This window comes from Megascapheus bottae, chromosome 11 (genome assembly GCF_031878675.1).
Source record: "Megascapheus bottae isolate mThoBot1 chromosome 11, mThoBot2.hap1, whole genome shotgun sequence".
NCBI classification, from domain to species: Eukaryota; Metazoa; Chordata; class Mammalia; order Rodentia; family Geomyidae; genus Megascapheus; species Megascapheus bottae.
In genome coordinates this window covers 54,623,476-54,644,847 of record NC_143519.1, presented here as the reverse complement: position 1 = coordinate 54,644,847, position 21,372 = coordinate 54,623,476, and the positions used below count along the sequence as shown (strand labels likewise).

At 41.7% G+C, this 21,372-nt stretch overlaps 1 protein-coding gene across 1 annotated transcript in view; it reads right to left on the bottom strand.

The window, feature by feature from the left end:
• Window positions 1-486: 486 nt before the first annotated feature.
• Frem2 (FRAS1 related extracellular matrix 2) overlaps window positions 487-21,372 on the bottom strand; it is a 157,009-nt gene continuing 136,123 nt past the window's right edge. The window contains exons 15-24 of the mRNA XM_090342296.1: window positions 21,192-21,323; window positions 20,171-20,502; window positions 13,464-13,656; window positions 11,219-11,323; window positions 8,891-9,018; window positions 8,643-8,777; window positions 6,573-6,699; window positions 5,473-5,660; window positions 5,120-5,266; window positions 487-3,452 (exon numbers count right to left, since the gene is read on the bottom strand). Of these exons, the coding sequence (XP_090198422.1) occupies window positions 2,937-3,452; window positions 5,120-5,266; window positions 5,473-5,660; window positions 6,573-6,699; window positions 8,643-8,777; window positions 8,891-9,018; window positions 11,219-11,323; window positions 13,464-13,656; window positions 20,171-20,502; window positions 21,192-21,323 (2,003 nt within the window). The 3' untranslated portion in view covers window positions 487-2,936. The remainder of the gene's footprint in view (window positions 3,453-5,119; window positions 5,267-5,472; window positions 5,661-6,572; window positions 6,700-8,642; window positions 8,778-8,890; window positions 9,019-11,218; window positions 11,324-13,463; window positions 13,657-20,170; window positions 20,503-21,191; window positions 21,324-21,372) is intronic.

Sequence of the window (21,372 nt, the reverse complement as noted above, 5' to 3'; positions counted from 1 at the left end):
CAGAGTGTCGTTTTGTTTCTTGTGATCTCCCAGAAGGGCAAAATAAAATCTAATTGAGCACTCAATACATGTTGACTGAGGGAATAAACAAGTGAGATGATTACTGAATTTTCCTTACTTTTATGCTTTGTTGTTTATATGCTTAGAGGGGCCACTTATTTTTTGTTTCATCCTATAATATCCTTTAATATATAGTACTAGATAGTGTCAATAATATCTTGACTGTGCCACAAAGAATTGTTCCATAGATCCTCTCTCTTTTCGTTTTCAAGAGGCTGAAGGGAAGAAGAGAGAAGGAAAAAGAGGAAGAGCAAAGAGATGAGCAAAGAGATGGGAGGAGAAGAAAAAGGGAAGAGAAGAAAAAGGAGAGGGAAAGGGATAAAGGGGCTGATGGGAAAGGAAAAGAAGAGGGAGAAAGAGTAGAAAAAGAAAGGAAGAAGGAAAGAGAAGAAAAGGAAAGAAAGGAAGGATAAAAGGAAGGAAGAAAGAAAGGAAAGTGATTTCCGTTAGTCAGGAGTGAGCAAATATTTTATATTTAGCATGCTGTTCAATTTACAGACAGTGACTTCATTACAACAATATATTGTGGAGCAAAATTTGTACTTTAACGAGCCCAGCTAGAAGACATTTGTTCTAATGATACTTCACTGGTGCTTTATTAAATGACAAGAGACCAAGAGACTTCATAAGAGTCAGGCTCAGAAGCTCACAACTATTACAGTATCAGGAAATGGATGGAGAATATTTGTTCTGAAGGTCTTCACAAATTGGACCCCACACTAAGTAGTAAAAAAAAAAAAGTCTACTCACTGTGTGACGCTGTTTAATTCCTGTTGATTATGAGGTAGCCAAAATGCAAAGCAAAAGAAAGGGGGATAGAAAATTGGGAAGCAGGCCAGGAGTGTGTCCTAGTGGTAGAGTGCCTACCTAGCATGCATGAAGTCTTGGGTACTGAGGAGTACCACATATGCAGAAAAGTGGGAAATGGTGCTGTGATTCAAGTGGTAGAGCACAAGCCTTGAGAAGCCCAAGGACAGTGCTTAGGCCCTGAGTTCAAGCTCTAGGGTTGGCAAAAACAGTTGAGAAGATATCACTGCTTATCTGCATATAAATGACCTGGGCTGCACAGATTTATGTAAATCTTTTTGAGGAGAGGGGATTCTTTGAGAAGTAGGTGAAATGTATGAATTCCTCAACTGTACACTACAGCCTGGTTTTTTTTTCTTTATTTGACTTTAAATGTAAAGAGAAAAGCTGCCTAAAAGAAGAGAGGCAAGTATGAGACACTTGTATTATGTATTAGTTGAGGAGAACCTCACCTAGTATAGAGTAGCTCCTTTTCTCAGCCAACCAGTGGCTGGTATGCACAGGCATCAAATGAAGACACACAGGTAGATCTGGGAAGGTCTCCTTCCATGAATTTCCACTGTCCCAAGAGGCCACACTTGACCAGATTATGGCTGAAGTGGAAGAGGATATCCTATATCCTATAGTCATTATCCTTCTTCTTCTGACATTATTTTTTTATCTGAAATACACTGACTAGACTAGCCATCAAACTACTGCTTTCCTTTCCCAACCAAGTTGTCTAAAACAAACAAACAAACAATTGGCATTTCTGCACGAAGATAATATCCAGAAAGCGGACTGGAGTTTTGTAAGGTGAACAGTAAGCAATTACAGATTTTATTTTAGCTTTAGAGAGGGGCTTCTCTGAACTAGGGATGCCACAGAGTGATGTTTTCTTCTTAGATCCAAGAAGAATGTCATCAGTGGCCACCCTCACATCTGATTGGGGAACAATAGTTGTAGTTAAGACATTCCATCACTACCTGGACCGGATGCCCTTTACAAATTTCATCACAGGTTTGATGGCCAAACGGGTTTTCATGTTACTTTGCAGGTCTACTAATGAAAGAACTGACCTCATTTGTCATGTGTCAAAATGGTCTTTTAAAGTATGTGTGAGAGGTACTCTGGTTATCCATAACACATGAATAAATACCATTTTCACCCTTCACCATCTGTAAAGATGTCCCTCTCACGATCCTTTATGGGTTCAAATCTGCAAATATCTAGGCTCAGTTCTTGAGAACATTGTCCAACAATCAATGTGACACCAATCCTCTTATTGCTCACAAATATTTAGCACCAAAGAGGCATATAAGCACCCAGGAACTCCACTACCACTACCTATCTCAACAGAGCACTCTCTTAAAAAAAATCCTTGCCATAATTAACATATTCTTTGGTTTCATTTAAATTAAATAAGCTACTAGTAGAAAGAGAGCCTGAAGAGAATTAAACTCAATTTAATTTCAAGTTGTTGGGAGCCAGAGTGGAATGAGGCAGTTCCCTTCTTTTGAACTTTCCTTTTACTCTCTTCTAAATAGTAGCAAAGATGATAATTCTATGCCTGTCTTCATTGATTAGAAAACTTGTCATAATAAACAGTGCGTTCATCACCTTTTCAGAATACCAGTCCAAACCTTTTCTACTAATAATCAGTTGTACAATGAATGAGCAAGTGGTAATTGTACCTTCAAAGTTGACTCTCACATAACAACAATAGACTCCTCTCAGATTCCCCGGTGAGTCTGTTAGCACCTTTGAATAGATTGTCTCCACAGTGGAGAGAGCATGCCCAGAACAGAAAGTTAACTCCCCACCACCCATTCATGGCTCTGTGTATATGTGACCACATTTGTGATGCCTTCTGAGCAAGACAAAAGATGTGGTCCAAACAGTTGTCTTTCCATCCCTAAGAGAACAGATAGCCTATATATAAACCCAAGTACTTTAGCACAGACAGGTGCTCTGAGCAGCTTCATCACAGAAGTCCCCGATTCTTCACTGTCTATTACAAGCATCTGGGGGCTCCAGTTGTCATGTTTTCTGAGGCACTTGGGGAATGGGCTGAATTCTACCTACAATGTTCACACCTCAGAGCTGTCCCCATGGTGGTTCTGTGGGGACATCATAGGCTCACTGCTGCCAGAGGCCTTGGTGGCATCCTTCGCTTGGATGCTTGCTTTCCTCCGGCACACCATGGCTGCAATGATGGAGAGGCAGACCGTGAGTAACCCCACGGCCATACCACCCAGGGCAGTCACCAGGCTGACGTCGGAGGAGCCAGGATGGTTGAACTCCCGGGTCAGGATGCCATCAGGAGGAATTCTCCCTTGTGGGATTTGCCTCTTGTTGCTGCGGTCCAGAGTGATATGCTGGATGTTTGTGCCTCGGTTGTTTTCAGCACCAATTTCCCTTGCCAGCGGGGGTGTGCTTCTGACCTCTCTCTTCTTCCTGCCCATGGAAGTTGCCTGGGAATCCGCGTGTCGCACCAGAGAGTGGTACTGGTACTCTACACTCCTTTTGCCAATCCCACGAAGGGCATTGTCTTTTGATCTGACTGTGTAGATTGTGTGTATGTACCATTCTCGGCCCAGGCTAACCTGGAAAACACACAACCCTACTTGTTAGGAAATTCGCCAATCTGTATCGTGACAATAAGAGAGCCTAATGGCAGAAATGATTATTTCACCTGTAGAAATAATGTACTTGTTGGTTTTTTTTTTCCTCCCCTTTGTGGTGTTATTGGGGTTTGAACTCAAGATCTTGTGTTTGCTTGGTTGGTGTTCAACCACTTGAGCCATGTCTCTAGATCTACTTTAAAATCTTTTAAAAAAATTATTAATATAGAAGTGATATACAGAAGGGTTACAGTTATATAAGTTAGGTATACAGTATATTTTGCTGGATGCTGGTGCTTCATGCCTTACTCCTAGCTATTCAGGAGACTGAGATCTGTGGATCACAGTTCAAAGCCAGCCTGGGCAGAGAAGTCCATAAGACTCTTATCTCCAATTAACTACCACAAAACCGGAAGTGGTGCTGGGGCTCAAGTGGTAGAGCAGTAGCTTTGAGCAAAAAAAACTCAGGAACAGCACCTGGGCCCTGAGTTCAATCCCAGTGTGGGCACCAAAAGAACAAAATGAAACAAAACACGTGAGTACATTCTTTTTCGAATAATGTAACTCCTTTCCTTGCTCTCCCTGTTTTTTGCTCCCATCTGTACCTAGGCCTGCTTGTTTTGCTACTTCTATTGGAGACAGAGTCTAATGGACTGGTCTTGAGCCATCATTCTCTGGATCTTGCTTCTCTTGTAGCTAAGTTAATAGGCCTAAACCACTATGCCTGGATCACTTGCTGAATATTCTTGGGGCTGTAGTACGTACAAGGCACCCTGTAATATTTTTGTCAATTTTATTTTCAGTGCTGGGGAAGAAGCCCCAGACTTTGTACACACTAGCATTTACTCTATCAATAAACTTTGTCCTCAGACCATTCTGTGCAACAATTACATGAGCACAGGCTGGTGAATACGTGGTATGTGCAGTCACAGAATGTGAGTGTCATTAAGAACTTTTGCTTGTTTAGTTTTTTTTTTAAAGAGTAGGTAAGAATCTACCATTATTCAGGGCCTTGCTCAGTGTTAGCCAGTCAGTGGAAGAGGCAGGGCTTTAGTGCAAACCCTGTGAACCTCAGGAACTTTTCTGTACATCTTCCTTCATATTCACCTGTAAGATGTTAGGTTTGCATAGTTCCCATGTAAACCAGCTTGGAAGCATTCAGAATAAGAAGTACACCTTCTTGAGAATCCTTCCTTAGGTTCAATAAAACAAAGTTCAAGCCCCAGAACTGGTGTGTGCGAATGCGCGCGCGCGCGTGCGTGCGTGCGTGTGTGTGTGTGTGTGTGTGTGTGCGCGTGCGCGGGCACACACACACACACACACACACACACACACACACGCACACACACACAGGAAAGAAATATTAAAACAAAAAAAAAGAAGAAAAGAAAATTACCCTTGCCAGATTTCAACATATTATTCTGGGCTGAAGCTGGGACTTTCTAGCTCACAGATATAAAATAATATTAACATACTGATAAAATAACAATAGGTAGAATTTGGGGAATGCAATACCTGACTAAATGTTCTCACTCACTATCTACAATGTTACTTTGATTAACATTTGCTGATAAGCCATCTGATGCAAATGTTATGTGACTTGAATGTGGCTGTGTGACTGGTGTTAAGTAAGCTTGTTGGGGACTTACCTGAAATAGTGGCGCTGAGTCAACTTTAAATCCATCTGAGCCAGGCTGATTCACTAAGAGAATGGCTTCCGGATCATCCACTGCCAGTTTAGCATTGAAAAGGACATTTCCAAAACTGGTAGCCTGAGTCTCTGGCTGAGCTTTGTCCTTGAAGCAATAAGGAAAATGAGGATTGTTTACAGGTTATGCCAATTTTTGCCAGGACAGAATGTTTTTTTCCCTATGAGCTTTGGGACAAGGCTAGATTATCATAAACTATTGCTATGCAATTGCAATAAAAAAAATAAGACTGTGGTTTGCAATGTAAAATGGAAAGGCTCAGTCCTGTTTATTGCATAGGTCAAAGCACTCACCACAATCTTAAATCTGTAGAAGAGTGAAGGAGAATTTGCTAAGCAGCCATATTCTTCATTTTCTGGACTGTACTTGGGCACGTAGCCATCAGCTCCCGTGCACAGGAATACTTTCTCAATGCTGCAATGAAAGGAGTCACCTAGGTTCTGAACAGGATCTACCATGACGCGGCCATAAATGACATCCCCTGAAAACAGACATGGAAAGGTGATTTCTCTTAGATGGCTGACAGTACAGTTTATGACATCAAGACTACAGACATGGTTTCCTGGCTCCCTAATCTGTCTTCAGTCCTCTCTCTCTCTCTCTCTCTCTCTCTCTCTCTCTCTCTCTCTCTCTCTCTCTCTCTCTCTCTCTCTCTCTCTCCCTCCCTCCCTCCCTCCCTCCCTCCCTCCCTCCCTCCCTCCCCCTCTCTCTCTCTCTCTCTCTCTCTCTCTCTCTCTCTCTCTCTCTCTCTCTCTCTCTCTTTCTCGCCTCAGGGAAGATCACCTGGTAGACTGACCACAACAACGGATAAGAGCTACAGAGCTATGGAGTTAAACCACAGTGGGAATTACTGTGATTTGGCATTCAGAAAATCCCCTTGGTGGTTAAAGTCCAGCTAACAGTGGAGTTTAACTGGGGAGATAAAGACTAATACATTATAGAATAACATGGGAAAAAAGAGAGAAAACACCAATAAAAGCCTGTAATAAATTCTGTTTACTTCTGAAGGATGGCTTTAATGAAGCCCATGGTATTTAATCATACATTTTTCACAGATATCATTGAATTCCTCACATGTGCCAGGTATTTTGCCAGCATAGGAAGGCACAATCCTATGTTGATGACATGCACAGTCTCGTGTAGCTGCAGTTTAATAAAATTGGGGAAAAAATTAAGAAAAGCAATCTTCGTTTGGTTCCGAAAGTCTCTCAGGTACTGGAAATAGTAAACTCCCCAGAATGAAAATGAAATCCATTCAGTCACCTATACCCAGTTTCAGTGACTATTCAGAAGTGTGAGAGAGGTGGTCACTTTTCCCATCCAACCATCCCTACAAAGCAAAGCATCACAGATGCACAGGCCAAGCAGGGCTGCCTTCCTGTTCTCATGATACCTTCTGCAAAAGCAACGTCACTCTCTTGTCCGAATCCCATGGAGCCATCTGACAACCAGAGACTCTTCTTGGAGAGCAGGTACATGTGGGTGTTCAGGCTGAACTCAGCTGCCACGGGATCACTGACCTAAAACCAAGGGTGGAAGCCCTTTATGGAACACTGGTGGTTCTCACATGTGCACACTGGCTGTTCACAGCCACTCACATTCTTGGAACACTGCCATGTGCGATGCTGAATAATGCACTGAATTTTCCATGGTTAACCAAGCCAATTCACTCCTTCTAGAGAAGGTAAACATAGTGGAGTTAAAGATAATTTTTTTCTTTTTGGTTTGAACTCTGTGACTGGGTGCTTTTCCTGAACTCTTGAACTCAACGCTGCCACCCTTCCCTTGGGCCTGGGCGTTGGCCCTGAGCTCTTCTGCTCAAGGCTACCACCCTACCCCTTGAGGCACACAGCTCCACTTCCCTTTTTCCAGTGATGAACTGGAGATAAAAGTCTTAAGTTCTTGTTGTTCTTAATGTACTATGTTAGTTCTCATCTCTTCTGTTGTGCCTTGGTTATCTCATATTGTTACTGTATCTTACCTTGTTATTTGATATATTATTTATATATTTATTTGTTTTTTTGAAATAGGATAGGGAAGGGAGGAAAACAAAATGAGGGGAAGGAGTGAGGGAAGGGAAATGGGGACAAAAACATGAGAAGGGGTAGCAATGATTGTTAAGTAATGTACTTTTTATCTGGCAAATATAATGTAACTCTTCTATTAATTACAATAAAAAATTCTTATGTTCTTTAGTGCCCAGGCTGGCTTTGAACAGTGATCCTTAGATCTCAGCTTCCTGAATAGCTAGGATTACAGGCATGAGCCACCGAGTCCGGCTTAAACATTTTTTTTGAATGTTTCTTTCTTTTTTTATTAAAGAATTTATTAACATTGATTTTTACATCATATTTCAAATGTCACTAAATGTAATTTTTAAGAGATAAGGAGCACCCTATTTCTATTTACTGGAGAATCGTAAGGGACTGATAAATTTCATGTCCAGTGTAAGTGTAAGTCCTTAGACAAAAGTTGTCATCATAGCCTGGGATGTGGCCTATTCTGGTGATTCTAGCTACTTAGGAGGAACAGATATGAAAAGAAAAAATGCAGTTTAAGGCCAACTCCAACTCCCCTACACCCTCAAATGGTGACACTCCCATCTTAACTAATAAATATAAAACCAAAATCAAAACCCAAAATCTAGACATGGTGGCATGAATCTAACATTCCCAGCTTTGTGCAGGCACTTAAACAGAAGAATATCACCCAGGCTGGCCTGAGTCATAAACTCAAGATCCCCATTAAAAATAACAAAAGCAGGGCCAGGAGTGTGGCCTAGTGGTAGAGTGCTTGCCTAGCATGCATGAATCCCTGGGTTTGATTCCTCAGTACCACACACAAAGTGGGAAGTTGTGCTATGGTTCAAGTGGTAAGAGCACTAGCCTACCACTGGATAGTGACCAGGCCCTGAGTTCAAGCCCCAGGACTGGAAAAACAAAAAACAAAAAACAAAAAAACAAAGCAAAAAAGGGCGATGGATGTGACTCAAGTGGTAGAATCCTTCCCTAGCAAGCACAAAGCTCCGAAATTCAAAACCTCAGTGTCACCCCAAAAAGTTGCTAACAGACACCTTTTAATGGTTCATGGCAATTTAAGTACTTTGAGGTAGACTAACTACAAGACATTCATTCTCCCTGAAGATTAAAAGCAAGATGAGGAAGTACAGAGGAGCTGGGGAAAGAACGTTTTTTCACATCTCCAATGTAGCAAAACTGCAGTAGGAGTCAAATGGAAATCAGATAAGAGATACATAACTCTTGTATGAACTGAACTATGAATTTTATACCCAGAAGTAACGACAGATGAAATTTAGTGTCTTCATCTGACTTGGCTGCTTTATTTCTCAGCATGCAACAATTAAAGCCATCAGTGTGTGAAGAAAGATTACCAACTAAAGTAAACCTTATCCCCAATGAAGATGGGTTCTCAAAGTGGAGGGCACTCATTCTCTGCAGCATACCTGTTGGAATCGAATGTCAAGGTCAAAGGTGATAGGCTCTCTGGGGTTGCAGGTGACGGGCAGGCGGTACTCTTGATTAGATGGGGTGGTACACGGTACCAGCTTCACAGTGTAGGTTCCTGAGTAGTCACGGACCTTTGGAAGAGAGAAAAGACATTAATAGATTTATATAGCCATTTTTGGATTTTCCTTGGAAAACTCTGAGGTACAACCTGAAGTCAGCAGAAAAGCAGGTCTTAGTCACTTACGGAAAAGTCAGAGACGAAGCTCCATTGCTGTACAGGCTGGTTATAGGTTGGTTCACTCCTTATGAGGCGGAGGGAAAAGGTCAAGCCAGGATGGTCAGCTGACATGATCACTGAGTTTGTGAAGGATGCTAGGAAAAAGAAGTATCCCCAATGGAATTCTGTGCTGCCATCAGAAAGAACCACATCGCCCCATTTGTAAGGAAATGGAAAGACTTGGAAAAAATCATATTAAGCGAAGTAAGCCAGACCCAAAGGAACACAGGCTCAATGGTTTCCCTCATTTGTAATAATTAGTACATATTTAGGACTCTCTTAGCAGAGGATTATAATAACTCAAAACCTAGGTACATAAGGTCATATAGGATGAGACTAAATAAAAGGAACCCTAGGATGTGGAAACAAGAGCTTTATCTTGTGTGACTGTTGTTCTTAAGGTACTATGTAATTTCTCTTCTCTTTTTTTGCCCTTTGGTTAATCTTATATTGTTACTGTATCTGATTTTGTTACCTGGCATATTGCTTATACGTTTACTTGTTTATTTGAAATAGGAAAGGGAAAGGGGAAAACAAGATGATTGGAAAGGGGTGAGGGGAGAGAAATGGGGACAAAAACATGAAAAGGGGTATCAGTGTGTGAGAAGTAATATACCTACTCTCTGGTGAATATAACTGTAACCCCTGTATATATTACAACAACAACAACAACAAAAAACAAGTGTCCCAAATAACATTGCAGAGTGTTTAGACTGGAAAAGTATGCCACAATTTAGCATTGTCAAAGTACCATATCCCTTATAATTTGCTTCGATTCTTATAAACAGTTTGCAGAGCAGGCAAGGGTTGTTGTTGTAAATGTGCTCATGTGCAAGTAAAGAAGCTAGGCTATAGCGGGGTGCCCATGCCACACACCTGTAATTCTAGCTACTGAAGTAGCTGAGATCCAAGGATATCAGTTCAAACCCAGCCTGGGCAAAAAAGTCCCTGGGACTCTTATCTCCAATTAACCACCAGAAAACTGGAAGTGGTGCTGTGGTTCAAGGGGTAGGATGGTAACCTTGAGCTGAAGAGCTCAGGGACAGCGCCCAGGTCCAGAGTTCAAACCCCATGACTGACAAAAAAAGAAAGAAAGAAAGAAAAGAAAAGAAAGAAACTGGGCTATGAATGACTGTGTGGCCTTCTGAATGTCACACAGATAGGATATGTGAACTTGGACTCCCACATTAATAACTTCTGCCCTGTAATTCCATCAAAAGTTCTTCAGAAATACTTGAATTGCTCAGGGCTACTTTCCAGGAGTCAGCTCAGGGCGTCAGGCTGGTGAGAATGCATTTACTGTATAGCCAAGCTCTGAGTCAAACTTAAAAGAGGTCACTGGCATCCTCACATCCGCACAGCTGGGGGAACCCAATTTCTGAATGGAATCTAATTATAATTCAATTGCCTGTCATCAAAGCTAAACAAAGATTCAGTGTATTAGAAAGGTGGAGATGTGGAAGAGATCGTAAAGGAAATCCTTGTTTTCAGTATTGTCAATTACAATAAAGCGAAGTAATTCTTGTTGGGTTCTCTTCTTGTAGCTCAGTCTCACCAAAATACCATGGACCCTCTTTGTAGTTCTTGAATATTCTACTCTGTTTTCTCCTTCGTTAGAGCTCATGCCAGGAAAAAAGAGAAGCCATGGTGTGGGTAAGTGGGTTGTTTTGGCTTTCCCATCTGAGAAGACTTGGCACAGAGATAAAACAGGCAGAACAATACAGCAATACGGAAAGGCAAATGAAAAGAAATTATTTCTAATGAAATGTCCTTGCTAATACAAACATGGGCACCTTATTCATATTCAAACACAGTCTGAAATCCATGCAGAGTTCAATTCCCTGCCAATTCTTATTAAATGTAGCTGGTTAAGCCGTGTGAAACTCGAGCAAGGAAGTCAAGTGCCCACTTCTGACTATTAGAAAGGATTCTCACAGTACCAAGAGCTGAGAAACACCTGAAATGCAACAATAGAAACAAAGCAGAGGAAAGGACTGCCATTCCCATGTGCTCTTTCTATGGAAAACTACTCAGTAGGGTTTTCCTTTTTTTACACAAGTTAATACTTTCACATTTTCTCCCCCAAAGCCTCCATAGGATAAATTCTGCAGATGATGAGAGGCTGAGAAGTGAATTTTTTTCAAACTCAAGGGGAAAATAATTGCACGTGTGAAATTCATGTAGACTTCACGTATGGAATTCATGAAGGACTTCAAAACTAACAAGGACGCTTGGTTGAAATTTGAGTGAATATGGAAAAACCGCTCTGTTTGTGGTGTGGGGAATGGGGTTTACCCGGATGTGACAGCACAAACAAGCCATGGAACTGAGCCTCTGTCTTGAAGTGCACGGCCAGGCGCCCCTCTTCACCGATGCGCATACTCGTTGGATAGAGAGAACCTACGGTTGGGAACACAAGTAGGGATGTAAGAGTCCAGACACTTCAAGATACACAGATTCTTTCCAAAAATTAGTGGCTAGTCATTCTAGGCAGAAGGATATTATCAGAAGAAATCCAAATAATAAGAGAGGCAGAAGTTTCCTTGTTTCCTCTGAAGAGGAAAGACATCTGGAGAGAGGCAAAATAAATTAGGTAATATGAGCTAGGTCACTAGGAAATACACAGAGGATGACAAAACACTGATTTTTTTTTATTGTTGGGGGAATGTATAGAGGGGTTACAGTTATATTTGCCAGGTAGTAGGTGTATTACTTCTCACACATTGATACCCCTTCTCAGGTTTTTTTGTCCCCATTTCCCTTTCCCCAGCCCATCATCTTGTTTTCCCCCCTTCCCTTTCCTATTTCAAATAAACAAACAAACAGATATACAATATACCAGGTAACAAAGTCAGACACAGTAACAATAGACTTTTTTTTTTTTAAAGGTTTCATCTGCCAGAGTGAAGCTGGGAACTGAGAGACAAATTGTAGTGGATTTAGTTGGGTGCTGTTTTTCGTGTACTCCTAGTTACTTAAAGGAGATCTCAGTATTAAGGTTCAAAGCCAACCTGGGCAGGAAAGTACAAGAAACTCCTATCTCTAATTAATTACTAAAAAGCTGCAAGTTGATGTGTGGGTGAAGTAGTAAAAGGCCATCATGAGTGAAAAAATGAAGGAACAGCACTCTGACCCTGAGTTCAAGACCAATACCAGCAAACACACACACACACACACACACACACCTGTAGCTATTTGGGCATGGAAAGGGAGTAACTGATAATTTTATAGCCTTAAAGGAAATTCTGATGGTTTCCCAAGAAATAGAATGACTTAACAAAATTTGGCCCTCAAGATGAGGACCACATTAGAGATACCCAGGAAGGCTCACCTCAATATTCATTTTTGGGTTTTTTTTGCCAGTCCTGGGCTTGAGCTCAGGGCCTGAGCACTGTCCTTGGGTTTTCTCAAGGCTAGAGCTCTACCACTTGAGCCTCAGCACCACTTCCGGCTTTTTTCTATGTATATGGTACCAAGATACTGAACCCAACCCTTCATACATGCTAGGCAATCACTCTACCACTAGGCCAAACTCTCCGCCCCTCAATATTCATCTTTTCAGGCCAGATTTATACTGTGGCTGCACTATCAACTCCTTTTTTTTTTAGGTTAGTAAAGTATCAGGCTGGCTTGATGTTGTCACTATAGATGGAAGAAGATGGCATGTCTGGAAAGCAAGTGCACCAATTCTACTAATGGATGTATTAGCTTGAAGCTTATGCATTTTAAACTGGAATCCCTGATATGGATACTGGGACAGCTTTGCAGGTGATGCCAGTGAGCCCTGATAGATCAGTGTGTTCCCTCCCCGTGTTCTAAGACTTTGGGTGATGGAAGAGTTGAATATAAAATGAGAAAGAGAACTTAAAGGTTTCATCTATTATTGAGAGGATATTAAGCTCCACAACTACCCACAAGTAATTGTAGGATAAATCAGAACTTGTTCTGGACATAATTTATTCTGGATGTTATAATGCATTTCTCAGTTTTTTGGAAGCAAAAATATGGAGATTCTTCCCTTGCAAAGGATCCTTTACATTTGGAGCTTCCTGCTTTTTAGAACCTAAGGAAATATGTCGGTCGTGTTTTGGAGTATATAAGAGAAAGAGAGTAAAATATCCACAATGTATAGTAAGGGTGTGTGTGTGTGTGTGTGTGTGTCTGTGTGTGTGTGTGTGACATTCTACTTCTTGAGCCACAGCTCCTCTTCCATTTTTTGCTTGTTAATGGAAGGTAAAGAGTCTTACAGACTTTCCTGCCAGAGTTGGCTTCAAACCTCAATTCTTAGCTCTCAGTCTCTTGAGCTGCTACAATTATAGAGGGGATCCACAGGCGCCAGGCAGCAAGGGACATTTAACAACTCAAATTTCTTTTCTTTTTTTTTTTTCCAGAATTTGAGATATTATTATGACCTCATAAGACAAGAGTTTCCTCACGACATAGATAAAAATGTAACTTACTGATTGTATAAAGCTATATGTATATATAATTTATAGTATATGTTTTGCAGTTAAAGAAAACGTTACCTAAGTCAACTCACCATGGAGTTCTGCTTCTGGTGGGCTGCCAATGCCTTCCTTCCACAAGATGGCAGTGTCGTACACGAAAGTCAAACGAAGCTCTGACTTCAGGTCGAAATGCTGCCAGCCTCCAGCCCCAACTGGGGAATGGAACACGTAGGAAACGTAGAGAGGCACTCGAAGGGTCACATAGGACTGGACTAGGTTGAGGACCTAGGACAACAAAAATAACCCCCATCAACACCATTCAGTGTCAAACCAAACGAGCCTCGGGTCATTCAAGCTACTCAAAACCTCCTCTTACTTCACAGATTTTCTATCATCAGAAAGATAAGGAAATGAAAGAACCTTGTCACCTTATTTCCTCTTTGTTTAATTTTGGATCAATTAAATTATTGTTAATAACTGCCTCCATCACAGAGAAGTGCACAGCAATCCAATTTCAACCGAGTGTACTCACCCGGTATATTTTCTAGCAGGTTTATTTAGATAGGCCAGAGAATTGACTTATCTGAGGCTGAGAATTCGGTAGTTTTAGAATAGTCAAGCTGCCAAGCTTCCACTGATACAATTAATACAATTTTAGGATGTTTCTATCACTCCAAAAGAACCCTGTGCTTATTAGCAGCCACCTATTATTTCCTCCAACCCAGAGTCTCTGACAGCTTCTAACCTACTTCAGGTAACTATGCCATTTGCTTATCTGAACATTTTCATGCAGTCCTCCTCACTTCTCATGGTGTTTTCAAGAAGCCACCAGGAGGTGGCGTGCTTTCAACCTCATTCCTTTTGATTTTCATGTGCCAGAACTGCATTTCACGTATCCACTTTTTACTAGATAAACATTTGGCTGATCAGCTATTGGATATTATAGAAAATGCTACTACGAGCTATTTTTCATTATATATAGAGAGAGATGAGACAAGGAGTAAAGATCTGGAAATAAATCTAGTCATTAATAATATGTAGCATTTAACATACTTCCAAGAAAAAAGCCAAGTGTCTTTTTTTTTTGCCAGTCTTGGGCTTGAGCTCAGGGCCTGAGCACTGTCCTTGGACTTTCTCAAGGCTAGAGCTCTGCCACTTGAGCCTCAGCACCACTTCCGGCTTTTTTCTATGTATGTGGTACCGAGGAATCGAACCCGGGTCTCCATGCATGCTAGGCAAGCACTTTAACCACTAGGCCAAACTCCCGGCCCTAAGCCAAGTCTCTTGCTCTGAATTTTATACTCTTTTCTTCTTCTTCTTAGATATTTGACAGATGGTTTGGAAACAGAGAAGGATAAATGGATATTTATTTTTCAAGCACCGGACGTGTTCTCTGGCACACCAGATATTCATTGACTATTTCTTCAATGAATGAATGTACAAACGAATGGCAATGAAGACATAATCGTGATATCAGCTGATGCTAGCAGTAGCTGAACTGCAAAAATTATCATTAGACTTGCTAGCTGCTGATAAGCATCCTAGCCAGATCTTCTCCACCAGATCCCTTCATCTGGGCAACTGTGTTAAATAGCATGAACTGGGTGCTTAGAGAAGACAGAAAACTCAAGAGTGTGTCAGGAACAGATACCTATTCACTCCCATAAAAATGCATGGACTGGGCCGGGAGTTTGTCCTCATGGTAAGAGTGTTTGCCTAGCATGCACGGAGACCCAGGTTCGATTCGTTGGTGCGACCTACATAGAAAAAGCTGGAAGTAGTGCTGTGGCTCAAGTGGTAGAGCTCTAGCCTTGAGAAAGCCCAAGGACAGTGCTCAGGCTGAGTTCAGTCCCTGGGACTGGCAAAAAAAAATGCAGGGACTTTGAAATATTTCATCATAGTAGCTGTAGCTGCAATGAACACCTAAGGAAAAAAAAAATCTCAGTTCCTCAGTACGCTGCTCCTGGCAGAAGCAATTACAGGGTAATAAAAGTTGTTTGCACAATGATTACTTTATGCTAAAGTGTCACTCTAGGAAAGAAGGAGAAGAGGGAAGGCAGAGTCTGCTACGTGCTTGGCCAGGGCTCTATAGCATTGCAGAGGACACATAGACCTGTGTGTCATGTTACTGAACAGGTGTCCAACAGACTAATAAGAAAGAGGAGCTATGATCAATAGGAAAGAAGACAGAAGAAAGGGAGAAGGGAAGCCATCGAAACATAAAAGTTGGTAAAATTCCCATGCTGGTGGAAAGTGGAGTTCAATTACCATGCATTTAGTTTGCTGTCCTTCAGATATCATCTGAAGAAATTGGTTTGCATTTAAAATGGAGCTGCCGGCTGGGCACCAGTGGCTCATGTCTGTGATCTTAGCTATTCAGGAGGCTTGAGAGCTAAGGATGGCAGTTCAAAGCCAGCCGAAGCAAGAATGTCTATGAGACTTATTTCCAATGAAGAAAAGAAAAAGGCAGAAGTAGGGCTGTGGCTCAAGTGGTAGAGTGCTAATCTTGAGCAGAAAAGGCTTAGGCTTAGGAATAGCACCCAGGCCTGAGTCCTGAGTTCAAACCCCAAGCCTGGTAAACAACAACAACAACAACAACCCAAAAGCAAAAATGAAAAAACAAAATAAAACAGATGTGATCAGCCTGCAAATTGAAGTTGTGGACTGGCATGGGGAGGATCTGGATTGGTACTGTTTTTAGTAGTAGGGTTGAGGCATTTACCATGGCACCTATTTTTATGATTGTGACTGCTCAGCATTATTATAATAACAGAGGGAAACTTCATTAGGCATTTCTCTCGGTGTGTGTGTGTGTGTGTGTGTGTGTGTGTGTGTGTGTTGGTCCTGGAGATTGCGCTCAGAGCTTGAGCATTATTCCTGAGCTTTTTAGAGTAAGACTAGCATTCTACCACCTGAGCCACAGCTCCACCTCTGGATTCTTTTTCTGGTGGTTAATTACAGATAAAGGTCTCATGGACTTTCCTTCCTGGACTGACTTTGAACCATGATCCTCAGATGTCAGTCCCCTGAATAGCTAGGATTACAAGTGTGAGCTACTGGTACGCAGTTTTCATTAGTCATTTTTGCCACACACATCTGTGACATTCATTCTTCACACCCACTTGATTAAATATCCCCTAAGCATTATAGGTATGAACACAGTATGACCAGCTCTCTGAACATAGGATTGATTTGACTTTAAGGGGACTAAAGTTATACTTCCTATGTTTTTGTGCAGTTGCAATCGGTAAAAGATCCTACATATTTAGGAAATCATGGTAAACATTACATACATATTAGCTATTGTTATTATTATTGTGATTATTTTGCTATTATTATTATGACTCTGTCTCTTCTCTAGAACCCCAAAATGAATGGAAGAAAAGTCAGGGATTAGTCTCAGATGGCTAATTTTCTTCTATATCTTCTTCTCTCTTCACTACATTTTAATAATATGTTGAGGGAGACGATCGGTAGGAGAGAAATAGAAGCTTAAGCCCAAGGAAGAATGTGGGGACAGATGGGACATGCATCTCCATGCTTTCTCTGTAAGTGGGTAAGCACCACATTTTGTTAGCTTGCATTTCCATTTAGATCACATGGAAGGCTTTGGAATGTTACAAGTAGGTCCTGAGGTCTCTGAGTTACCAATGGCTTGGCTATATTTTTACATATCTTGTCAATATTGCCCAAGCCAAAGAAATCCTTTCAGAGAGAATTCATATCACACACTGGCCACCAATTTAGGATTGCACAAACTGGGTAAGAATCTGAGGATGGGATACCAGAAGGCAGTGTGTGTCCTTATGCCATGTGTTATGTAATACCAGACTCGGGCATGTGAAGCTTCACTGAAACCTATAGCTGCCTGTTCCCACCTAATGGAGCAGAACCATTTATGGTTCAACTACTGAGGCAGGGCAATGAGTCTTCTAGTTAACAGAGGTCCTGAGAAGAAAGCAAGTTCCAGACTCAAAGCCAGACACTGGTAGTTTGTACCTGTAATTCTCACTCAGAAGGCTGAGATCTAAGGATAGAAGGATAGAAGTTTGAAGCTGATTTAGGCAGACAAGTCTTATCTCTCCAGAAAAGATTCTGGAAAAGGCAGGGAGAGTATGGTTCAAGCATTGGAGTGCCAGGTTTAAGCTGAGAGAGCAAAGTGACACTAAAAGTTCTGAGCTCAAGTCAAGGTTAGTATTGGGCCAAGCATGCTCCTCTCTCTCTCTCTCTCTCTCTCTCTTCTCTCTCTCTCTCTCTCTCTCGCTCTCTCTCTCTCTCTCTCTCTCTCTCTCTCTCTCTCTCTCTCTCTCGCTCCCCATATACACAGACATACACGTACACACACACACACACACACACACACACACACACACACACACACACAGCACATACCCTAAAATAATTCAAGGGTGGAACTGGAATTTAGCAAAGCAGAGTCAATGTTGGTGATCGTTTCATGGTTAGTTTTAGTCTGAGGAGTTAGCACCAGAGTGATCAAGTTTTGCATTCAGAATGATCATGACACACTGGTGAACCAGTGGACAAGATAAAACTTAAGGAGGTGTGGGGGGAATTTTTACTAGCAAAGGCTGCCTGAATCACACATGAAAGATGAAAGAGTACCGCCACTGTGTGAGGAAAACAGAAAACATCTCTGAGCAAAAATCAGACAAGGCCACAGAGCAGCTCTATAGCAGAGGGAAGGAGAAGAGATTGGAGATTTCAACAGGGAACAACTGAACTACACATGTGACCTATTACTCTGTCCTTCTTGGTTTATATGAATAGATTCTGTGGCTTAAGCAAATCCTTTAGAGTAGAGCAGTCAGAAAGGAAATGATGATTTTTCACAGCAGACTGAGACCAGGCTGTGAGAGGAAGAAGAGCTGCGGGAAGCAGAGTTAGCTGATGGATAAAGAAAACACTGAGGTAGCTTCAGTAACAAGTCTTTATTTTTACTCTGAGGATAGGATATTTTGCTTTCTTTGTATTTTTGTTTCCGAGGCAGTAAAGATGGGTGGAGAAGAAGATTTGGAATAGCTCCTATGTATGAGTTTCTAATGGTACCAAAACTAAAGTCAGATTAAACCAAAGTTGCATTTACATGATTCCAATATAGAGGCCCTTTCCACCATTTGTCACTGTCTTTACATTAGTGTTTTCACTTGGGAATTTTTTCTAACCCTTGCAAGTTACTGAATATTGCTACTGCTACTGCTGTGTGTGTGAGTGTGTGTGTGTGTGTGTGTGTGTGTGTGTGTGTGACTAGTAGAGATCAAATGCAGTATCTTGTGCTTTTGCTTAGCTTTTCACTCAAGGCTGGCATTTAATATTTGAGCCATACCTTGAGTTCCAGCTTTTTGGTGGTTAATTCAAGGTCTTGTCTTGTGGACTTTTCTACCTTGGCTGGCTTTGAACTATGATCCTCCTCAGATTTCAGCTTCCTGGGTAGTTAAGATTATAGATATGAGCCACATGCACGGGGCTTATTATTGCTGCTGTTATGCCAAGCACTGATGATTCACACCTATAATCTTAGCATTTAAAAGGCTGAGTTCTAGCTGGGAGCTGGTGGCTCACACCTGTAATCCCAGCTACTCAGGAGGCTGAGATCTGTAGACTGAGGTTCAAAGCCAGCCCAGGCACAAAAATCCATGAGACTCTTATCTCCAATTAACCACCAGAAAACTGGAAGCGGCACTATGGCTTAAGTGCTAGAATTCTAGCCTTGTGCTGAAGAGCTCAAGGACAGGGCCCAGACCCAGAGTTCAAGCCCCATGATCAACAAAAAGTAATAATAATAATAAAAAGGCTGAGTTCTGAGGTTTGTGGTTCAAAACCAGTCTGAACATGAAAGTCTGTGAGACTTTTGTCTTCAGGAAACTTATCCACCAGGAAACTAGAAGTGGGGCTACAGTTAATAGTGATAGAGCACTAGCCTTGAGCAAAAAAAAAAAAACAAACAAAAAACTCAGGACAGTGCCCAGGCTCTGAGTTCAAGCCCCACTGACAAAACAAAACAAAACAATGAAACAATGCTGTTAAGATCATGTCTCATGTCCATAGAGTCCACTAATTTCCATGTACAATTTAGGGTAGCCTGTTATCATCGAATTTCTCTTGCTACTACTTATTTTATATTATAATACTTTAGAGATATAGCCTGAAAGAAGTTAGGGGCTAACAAATCCCAGTAGGAATCTACACTAAATCTTAAAAGGCTTGATATATTCTGTACACCATTCACCATTTGAATGTATACGTTTGCTGGCAAAACATTTTATTATTTATGCATATACACAAGAAATGATAATGTTTACTGTGGAGAGAAATCAGTATTTGGACTTTTTTCTTCTTTCTGTTGGAACTAGAATTTGAACACAGAACCTCATATTGTTCATCTTATTGAATTGGTTGGTGTTCTGCTATTTGAGCCCTACCCTGTGGTGATTATTTTGGACTCTTCTGCTCTAGCACATTCTGAGCACAGCCTCTTGACTAGCTAGGGTTATAGGTGTGAGTCATCAGTATCTATGGATTTTTAGCTGTCAGAGTAGATTTGGCCTTAAGGCAATAATGATACACTGAATTTTGACATGAAGAGAATGTTACTGACATTCAAGAGAATCGCTTTATCTTGACACATAGGCCTTCCATCCAATGCTCAGATCCTCCTTGTGAGTACTGTCCTGTATCACTGAACATGAAACTGAACTGAAATCGTTAGTAAAGAAGAACACATCTATTGACAGAACGGGTCATCAGCCTGTTTAGCCAGTGATGTGCTCACAGGTCATACCTGGCCGTCGGTTCCGATGGTTCCCCCACAGTCAGTGAGGAGCTCCGACATGTCGTAGTAGCTGACAAATTCCCACTGGCAGGCCTCCAGGTTCAAGTTTCGGTAGAAGCGTAAGGTGTTGGAGCCTCGAATGGGCGAGCTGTACTGGTAAGGATAGGTCTCGCCAATGACGTCGGGGTTTTTGGTGGCCTCGGTGAGGAAACCATGGTGCGTCTTCACCTCTGTGTAGTCCAGGAGGTTGGAACACTTGTGGTTCCCAACTCTCGTACCGTCAGGGCTGAGGGTCAGCTCGAAGTTGGAGAGCTCTCGAGTGGAGATCACAGGAAGCATGCCTACGAAGGGAGTGCGTTAACACAACAATCCTGTCTGACTGGATTTCCATCTGTCCCCAGGCTTATTTATTATCTATTTATGTTGACACTGGGACTCAAATTCAAAGCAAAAGTTCTTGCTTGGCTTTTTCTTTCTTTTTCTTTTTGGCCAGTACTGGGGCCTGGGCACTGTCCCTGAGCTTCTTTGTGCTCAGGCTAGATCTCTACCACTTGAGCCATAGTACTAACTTCTGGCTTTTTCTCTTACTGTGGTACTGAGAGATTGAACTCAGGGCTTCCTGGATGCTAGGCAAGTACTCTTCCACTAAGCCACGTTCTCAGTGCCATTGCTTAGCCTTTTGCTCACCACAGTTCTGCCTTTCTCTTTCCTTTTCTTTTGCCAGTCCTGAGGTTTGAACTCAGGGTCTAGGCTCTGTCCCTGAGCCACAGTGTTACTTCTGTTTTTTTTTATTTTCTGAGTAGTTTATTAGTGATAAGAGTCTCATGGACTTTCCTGCCAGCGCTAGCTTCAAATTAGGATCCTCAGAGTTCTCAAAACTGAGAGACCTGACAGAGATAGGACTTAGAAATCCATGCGATAAATCCAACATTGTTTGAGCTTGGACATGTCGAAAGAGACTTAGTGAAATAAATCAGGTGATCAGAAGCCCCAAACCCTTCCAATTGACTTGCTCAGTCTAGATTCCTACCATCAGTGTGTGGCATGGTGACAGTCAGTTTGATCAGGTTTGCGAAGTCCGGGTCTTCAGGGCCTGTGTAGCGCAACTTAGCTGAGAATGGCTCAGCCCCCACCACTCCAGGCACACGAGGTTGACAAAGGCCTTGAGGAAGAGGAGGAACACATTTATGTTAACAGAAGATTAAGAGATT